Source organism: Quercus lobata, chromosome 4 (assembly GCF_001633185.2).
Source record: "Quercus lobata isolate SW786 chromosome 4, ValleyOak3.0 Primary Assembly, whole genome shotgun sequence".
Classification (NCBI taxonomy): Eukaryota; Viridiplantae; Streptophyta; class Magnoliopsida; order Fagales; family Fagaceae; genus Quercus; species Quercus lobata.
In genome coordinates, this window is record NC_044907.1 from 40169424 (window position 1) to 40178405 (window position 8982).

The 8982-nt window shown below is 31.5% G+C and overlaps 1 protein-coding gene across 1 annotated transcript; it reads left to right on the top strand.

Moving 5' to 3' along the window:
• Positions 1 to 1317: 1317 nt before the first annotated feature.
• On the top strand, positions 1318 to 5326 carry LOC115987490 (lysosomal Pro-X carboxypeptidase-like). Its single transcript, XM_031111052.1, has 9 exons — positions 1318 to 1769; positions 1997 to 2186; positions 2516 to 2649; positions 2750 to 2862; positions 3062 to 3308; positions 3436 to 3588; positions 3694 to 3773; positions 3895 to 3944; positions 4982 to 5326. The coding sequence occupies exons 1-9, from the start codon at positions 1344 to 1346 to the stop codon at positions 5113 to 5115; spliced, it is 1527 nt and encodes a 508-aa protein (XP_030966912.1). The 5' UTR covers positions 1318 to 1343; the 3' UTR covers positions 5116 to 5326.
• Positions 5327 to 8982: the final 3656 nt, after the last annotated feature.

Here is an 8982-nt window from a genome sequence, read left to right on the forward strand (position 1 = left end):
CTAAAAAATTAAAAATCAATAGTTATATTATCAATAAATTATTTAAATTGCAAGTTTTTGTAGTTTAAAATTGTGTAAAAAATATAAACTTATGGATCATGTAGTAAATAATATCCGATTGACACAAAATTTGACATGTATATTAATAGCATAAGGAATATGCAATTCAATGATTAAATTTTCAAAATATGTAATAATATTTATTTTATTGAATAAGATTATAGCCTTAGACTACAACCAATTTTATAGCTAAACTTTATCCAACAATTTATTGATGACATAGTTTTTAAATTTTAATTTTATAGAAATTTTGCAAACATGAAAAATATAAGAAAAATATGTTATCCAATAGTAGATTTATCAAAATTCACCTTCAATAAAAAGATATTAAATAAGATTGTAGCCTAAGGATACAATCGATTTTGTAATTAAATTTGTCCCAAAAAAATCCTGCTATAATTTTGGGATCAACATAAATTTAGTTGTATAAAAATAGTTCTTTTCCACATAAATATATATGACACCGAGTTTTCCATTCAAGAAAAATATGTTTAGATGCCCTGTCCAAATATGAAGAACCATCCGATTGGTCCATTTCCTCCATCACTTGGGATACTACTGTTTTGAGTGTATTTTTTGATAATTGTAAGTTTTGCTGGGTTAAGAGATAGATCTCTGAACTCAGCAGCTCATTCAGCTGCTAAATATGCTGTTGCTCTTAAGGCAGGCTTCTTGTGTAATAACTATGATTTGCCTCCCCCTATCTTGAAAGCTTGTAGGCAAGATTGGGATACCTTTGTATTTCTTCTTAGTTTAATGAATTGGCTGGTTATCAAAAAAAAAAAAGAAATGCGTGCGGTTCTCCTAGATATCATGGCCGTTAGAGCTCCAAGATCATTCCAGGCAGCTCTTTGGCTTCCATGTTTGTTTATTCTCTTGCTCTTCATTATGTTCACGTGTGCTTCATCACGAAGGAGACCGAAGCTCGATGCACTACTGGATACAATAAGGCAAAAAATAGTGTATACAGCCCCTCTCTAATTGCATCTAACTCAAACAATGATTATCAAACATTATATTATGACAAAACGCTTTATCACTTTAATGATAGCCACACACACATAAATAAAAAATAAAAAAACGAAACATGGGTACTATAGAATGAATATTGCTAGAAGGTGACAAAGTCAATGTGCTAATTATAACAAATAGCAACGATTTTGAACACAAAAATCTTGCAATCATTTTAGGATCAACTCAAATTTAGAAGTATAAAAGTAGTTCTTTTTAACGTAAAATATAATATCAACAATTTCCCACTACGTGCGGTTCTCCCACATATCATGACCATTAGAGCTCCTAGATTATTCCAGGCAGCTCTATGGCTTCCATGTTTGCTTATTCTCTCGCTCTTCATTACATTCACTTGTGCTTTATCACCAAGGAAACCGAGGCTCAGTGTGCTAGGACACAATAAAGAAAGAAATAGAATATATAGCCCATCTCTAATTGCATCAGATTCAAACAATAATGATTATCAAACGTTCTATTATGACCAAACGCTCGATCACTTCAACTATCAGCCCGTAAGCTACACCACTTTCCAGCAAAGATATGTTGTGAATTTTAAGCATTGGCGTGGTGCCCGGACGGGTGCTCCCATATTTGCATATATGGGAGAGGAGTCTTCCCTGGATGATGATGTTGGTACTATAGGATTCATGCCTGAGAATTCTCGCAGGTTTGGTGCTTTGGAGCTGTACATAGAGGTGAGTATAAACATATTCTCAATTGGAAAAAATTAATAGATGCTCTAAGTGCATCGGTTTAGGAAATATATGATTCCACTTCTGTTGATAATTATTTAATTATATAGAAATCATAACATTGTGCCTTCAAACATTTATTTTCTTTATTTGAACAAATTCACTTATGGCAATCCCATCATGGAACTGTATTAATCTAAAGTTGTGATTCATAACCATTTTTCTTGCAGCATCGCTACTATGGTAAATCTATCCCACATGGATTTACAGGAGAGGAATCATTGGAAAATGCTACCATTCGTGGGTACTTGAACTCAGCTCAAGCTATCGCAGATTATGCAGAAATAATTATTTACTTGAAGAAAAATTTATCAGCCGATTCCTCTCCAGTTATAGTCGTTGGAGGATCTTATGGTGGAAGTGAGTCTTATGAATATTAGAAATTAAATTTCACTTAAACTAAACTTCATATATTAATGTTTTCCCAGAGCTGCTCATGTGTTAGCCAGAGAAGCAAAACTCTCGGGCCAAACTCAGATATGGAAGGGTGTTACCCCCCTTTCATTTCAGCAGATTCTTAGGGATGATTTGATGTAATTTCTCTTGTTGTTTTTCTGCCTTGTGTCCTAGCTCTGTTCTAATTCAATTTCAGGTTGGAATGATATTTTTCCAAGTTTCAGCATCAAAAAAAAAATATATATATATATATATATAAATTAATGTTTTCTACTTTTTTATTTGCCCAACAGTGCTTGCAGCATGGTTCCGCCTAAAGTATCCTCATATTGCAATGGGGGCATTAGCCTCTTCAGCACCCATTCTTTACTTTGATGACATTGTGCCACAAAATTCATATGATGTCGTTGTTACCAAGGACTTTCAGGTTAAAATCAATAGTTTATACTTTGAACCAGACCTTATATTTTGTGCTAAGAAACTTGTAGCTCAGTGTTATAGTCCGGTCTCCTTTATGGATATGGCAGGATGTTAGTCGGAGCTGCTATGATACCGTGAAGCGTTCCTGGCCTGAGATCGATAGAGTAGCTGCTAAACCCAATGGTCTTTCCGAACTCAGCAAGAAATTCAAAACTTGCAAGTAATAATACTATAAGTTCTTCATTTGTCTTCATATATCCCATTTCTTTGTTAACCTTAAATTACAATTTATGGTGATTACTTGGACTATATTTTTGTTTTTCCAAGGAAAATGTTAGTACATTCATGATTAATTTACACGTAGTTCTCAACTATATTTCTCTTTCTTTGTCCTCTTAACATTTTTTTTTTACCATTAGGCCAATCAAGAAGGCATCTGAATTAAAGGATTACTTAGAATATTTGTATTCAGTCGTGGCTCAATATGATAGTCCTCCAGACCATCCAGTGACTACTGTCTGCAAAGGTATCGACGGAGGAGCTAATGGAACCGACATTCTTGGCCGAATTTTCTCCGGAGTTATTGCTTATTACGGGGAAAGTAGAAAGTGTTATGATTTAAATGATTTCTTTTCAACAGATAAACTGAGTGCGTGGGATTGGCAGGTAATGCAAATGCATTTATTAATTTTCTTTTTCTAATTTAATCAATTTCATTTACAAAATTATGGAATTCAGAGCTACAAAAATTTCCAAACTTTATTCTAATTAAACCTCTTCATGGCCTTTGTAGACATGTAGCGAATTGGTCTCGCCGTTTGGGAGAGGCAATGAAACCATGTTTCAAGCATCACCATTTGATTACAATGAATATAAGGACTCCTGCATGAAGAAATTTGGAGTCGAACCTAGGCCCCATTGGGCCACTGCTTATTATGGTGGTCAAGTATGGCTACTCTCTCTCTCTCTGTCTCTCTCTCTGTTTGTTTATGTGTAAGTGATGTAAAAATAATGGACATGATTTCTTTTGTTTCTCAATGTAAAATTGCAGCATATAAAAATGATTCTCAAGAGGTTTGGTAGCAACATCATCTTCACCAATGGCCTCCGTGACCCTTATAGTAATTCAGGGTAACTTTTCAAAAATATATAATCTAGATTTTTTTATTGCAAATATATTTATCCTTTTATGATATTTTGTCATATTTGGTATTTAGTTTTCTAATAATGATTTAATATGTGCTTATTTCAGGGTGTTGGAAAACATATCAGACACCATACTTGCCGTGTATACAAAAGAAGGTAATTCATAATCATGGGCGGAGCCATGTTGAAGGGTGGCCCCCCAAAATTTTGAAATTTTTTTAAATATATAAATAATTATTTTAATGTTTTCAAAATTTAGTCTACAAAAATAAGAGTTGGCCCCCCTAAGTATTTGAATTAGTCCAATGATGCTTTAAAAAAAAAATTTGGTCTAATAGTTATAGAGACATAACTTTATTTTTCGCAATTCTATTTTTTTTTTTTTTTGTAAAATGTGCTTTTATATCTGTTAAATATTTGAAAAAGTTTGGCACCAAACATGTTTGAATTTATTTTTTTCAACCTGTTATGTGACGATTAACAAGTCATTGACTCATTAAAAAATTATCGTCACTAAAACTATACATGAAATGTCTCTTTAGTTGCCACATAATGGGTCAAAGCAAAATAACTTCAAATATGTTTGGAGCCTAATTTGTTCTTTCAAGTTTTGGATCATTCTTGTTTTTGAAAATTACATTAGTTCAATTGAATAATTTTACTTACATTAGTATAAAATTTGATAATTTTTATAGAAAATGAAACTTTTTAAGAATTTCACTATGAAAATTGTGAAAATGTATTTTAGTAATTTTATGAAAGATAGCCATCAAACATAATTTTGATTGAAAATATTAAGCTCTTTTTTTTGTTGGGTGTGTGTATATATATAACTTATCAAATAAAAAAAGTGTGTGTATATAATAAAAAAAGCATATGTATTTATGTGTGTGTATATAGTTGTCTTGATAAATATATTAGTGTTGTAACTTGGCCCCCCAAACAAAAATTCCTGGCTCCGGCCCTGAATCATAATAATTTATGCAATAAATATTTCCACACTTATTAACGTACTATCTAAACGCATTGAGTCCACAATTTCACATTCGATATCCACATTTAAAATGTGAAAGGGATAATATGTACAAAAATGAATGTGATATTAACAGTTCCATTGAACTTTTGGACCCCAAAAAAATATCAATGGCCTTTATTGAGGAACAAGTTTACTAGTTTAAAGTTGATTTCTGCAGGGTCTCATTGCCTTGACATAGTGCCTGCAACGGCAGACGACCCAAAGTGGCTTACCGCACAACGAAATAAAACAGTCAAGGTAATCAAATGGTGGTTTCACAAGTACTACAATGATTTGCGTGGGTTTGCATAGAAGTTCACACATAATGGTATTCATATGAATTATGAAGTTGACACAAAAAATCAGATTCTGCTTTTAGTGTGGACCAAAGATTAACCGCAGCATTACAGACTTGTGTAATGAAGAAAAGATTTTTTTTTTTTTTTAGAAACCAATGAAGACAAGATTTAAATGCGTATTTAGAGTAAAAATAAAAGGGTGTATTATGTCTCTCTCTCTCTCTCTCAAAATAAAGAACTGACTAGTAGTAGGATTTAGTTAGATTAATTAGAAAAGTCTTTTATCATACCCCAAGAAATTTAGGGTCCGTTTGTTACTGTTGTTTAAACAACAGTTTTAAGTGCTTAAATAATATTATACATATTTTTACACACTTTTTTACTCACACATATTTTTAAAAAATACAAACAACATTACTAGAAATCTCTTACCAAACGAACCCTTAAGTTTCAAATCCCATTTACATAAAAAAATCAATTGGTGTCTCAACTTAATGATAAGAGCAATCATCGTATAGTAGATGCTAACTATAAGTTGGAATTCTATCCTATCTTAAAATTTTCAACCAAAAAAAAAAAAAAATGAGAGAGAGAGTAGTAAATAGGTTTTTTTTTTTTTTTCTTTTTGGTAATACCAGATAAACATTCAATAACCAAAAGGAAAGAGTACAGCAGGCCAAACGTCTCACAAAGAAAAAACAAAAATACAACCAAAAGCAAAGAGTCCAAAAGTCCACTTGACTCACAAAGAGATAGTAATGTACAGGAAAACAGCTGGTAATGTAGGCTAAAACTATTGCACGAGAGAGAACTAGTCTAGGGACACAAATAGGTTAATAATCTATGGTTGAAGCCATTGCCTAAGAAAGCGCCTGTGGTCCTTTGACTCGTTTTGTTCATTTCTTCAAATATTTTGGTCTCTCTACCCCTTTTTTAGATTTCAATGAACTCAACTGGTAAGGTTTATTAACATCAAATAAGAGATACTTGATTTGATCATCATCTTCACCAAAAACCAATTAACATTTTGGTCTTATGATAAAAAGCAATCATCATTAAAAACTATCTCTCAAAAAAAAGTTAAAAAAAAAAATAAATTCAAAGTAGTATTGGTTTCAAAAAATATATATATTAGCATTGAATTTTCCATTGGATGAAAGCCTCTTAGGTTGTGTTTGCCATTGGCTTAAAAAGCCAACATTTTTTTACTATTTAGCTTATTTTTGCCATTATTTAACTTATTTTTGGTACTATTCATGAGTTTTATTGCACTTTTTGATATTATTCATAGACCTCACTGTACAATTTCAACTACCTTTTAGCTTTATCTTCAGTACTTTTAGTAAAAAGATTTAGTTTCAATTAAACTAGTCGGTAACCCGTGCGATGCATGGGATATTTAAACAAAATTTATACACATTCACTTTTATTGGTACAATCATTGGAAAATAATTCTAACAAATACCTAAATGTAAAAGACACATTGACTTACTATTTAAAGTAGCCTTCTGAAGAATTTACACATATTGTGCAACTGAGCCTTCAACGATTAGAAATATAAACTGCAAATCTATATATTACTAAAAGCTGAAGCATAGCATTTAATGCTGCTACTCTCACGTTGCGCCACATCAGCTGTCACGTCATTTTTTTTTCTTTTTTAAAATATAATTTGTCCTACAATTTTAAAATGATTTTTACAATTTTCAGCCCTATAAATGCAGTTCACTACTTATTTATTTACTTCTACTATCACCCTATAATAAATCCAGCCCACTACTTATTTATTTACTTCCACTATCATCCTATAATAAATCTATATAATTAATCCAGCTCACCTCTTATTTATTTAATTCCACTATCAAGCCAACCCAAAGTCTATTCAGTTCAGTTTTAGGATTTTGTGTGAGCATTTTCAGCTTAAAGGAAAAAAAATTAAATAAATAAATAAATAAAAAACGTTGAAGCCTTTCAAGCTTTAGGGTGTATTTTTTTTTTTCCCAATTTTCTTATGATTGTTTTTAACATTTATTTTTTTTAATATTTACACTTCTCCAACCTTTCTCTCTCCCTTACCATTTCATCTCCCAACTATTTCTTCAATCTTTTTCCCTCCCTTACCTTTTCATCTCCCCACTACCCTTTACATTAAATATCATTCCTCATCTTTCCCTTCATCTTCCTTTATTTTTACCTCTTCTTATTCACACTCTCTTATTATAAATTTGTCACTATCTCTTCTATTCTATGCATAGTTTTCCCTCACAAAAAAAAAGGTTCCCTCTCTCTCTCTAATTTTTTTGGTGGATTTTTTTTTTTCTTGCATCTCTACTTTAGGTTGATAATTTTTTATATTATTTAAAACTCTATTTTGGGTTAATGCAATTTAGTTTTGTTTTTTAAGTTGTGATTTGGTTTTGTTTTTTAAATTGTTGTTGTTGTTGTTGTTTTCTTTTTCTTTTTCTTTTTTTATTCTCTTTGATTGTTAAATGTTATGCTATTGCGTTCTAAAGAATTAAATATAGCATACAAAAATATAATATTATTCTATTACATAGCATGATTTGGATAATTTGGTTACATAGCATGTTTTTTTTTTATAGTGCTCAATTTAGATGTTAAACTATGAGACTTTACTAATTTTTGTTTATTTTCTAATCCTTTGTGGTGGACAAAGTACTCTTAATAGTTGTATTAGAAGTACTCTATAATGCCATTTATTTAAAGGCCCAAACAATAAACTTGTAGAGCGTGGATGTCAAAGAACTAGATGAACTCCAAAAGAAAAACGATTAAACTCAACGTTTATAGATAGATTAGCACTAATACGACGATCAATTTCTCCTTTAAACCAGTTAAGCTCTTTATTTCATAATGTTTTCTTCTAAGTACTACTTGATTAGAAGTCCCGATCCTCTCTCTCAATGCATTCTTCCATGTTATATACTGCCCTCTTGATGTCATCTTCACCACACACATGTAAGTTGGGTTCGGGGAATCCCTTTCTGTCCCATCTAACACCTTTTGGAACCTCCAACCAGCAGCTGTAAGGCTGCTTCATCACTGTCAGGCATCATCTCCACATTAATGCGGCCAGAGAGTTGGTTGAGAGGCAATTAATGCGGAGGCAGCTGTTGTTAAAGATATTTTTTTACCTTTTCTTTTTTACCCTTAGTCCTATGTCCCACCTTTAGTGGTAATGTAGCTCTGAAGTGTGTTTGTAACAATATGGCATTTAGGTCGTCCTCAGACACATATTATCGAGAAGGATTTTGTCCTCAAACGAATACTGAACTCATCTCACGTGATATCTACTCTTCTTTTCATTTGGTTACCCTTATAACCTGATATGGGCCTCCTCGGACAGTTTTACTTCCTCGGATGGGCCACAGGCCCAATTAACACGGTTTTAATAATTATTGATTAACCGGCCCCCACATCTACAAAGAAAATAACCTTAATAGATTATCAAAAACAAAGTTTTATTCTAATATTGGTTCAATTAATCATAGTTAAGTTTTACTATTCTTTTTTTAGTTTACGTTTTTTTGGTGTTTTGGATTGTTCCTATATTACATTTATGATTGTTCCTATAAAAAATAAAAATATAATTACGAAATACATTACTCATTATTAGATTAGTTTAATTTGTAAATTTTTTTTTAATAAAACCACCATAAAAATAATTATCACGCGCAACTCACGGGTTCGTGTCTAGTATATAAATAAAGATCATGACTTGAGAAGGACGCATTAAACTTCAAATTAGAGTAGTAATGTTACTTTCTCAATCTTTGCTCAGTTGTAATAATAATATAGAGGAAATTCAAAACATGGAAAGAAAATAAAAATTACAACAATTAATTCCATTATCTTTCAT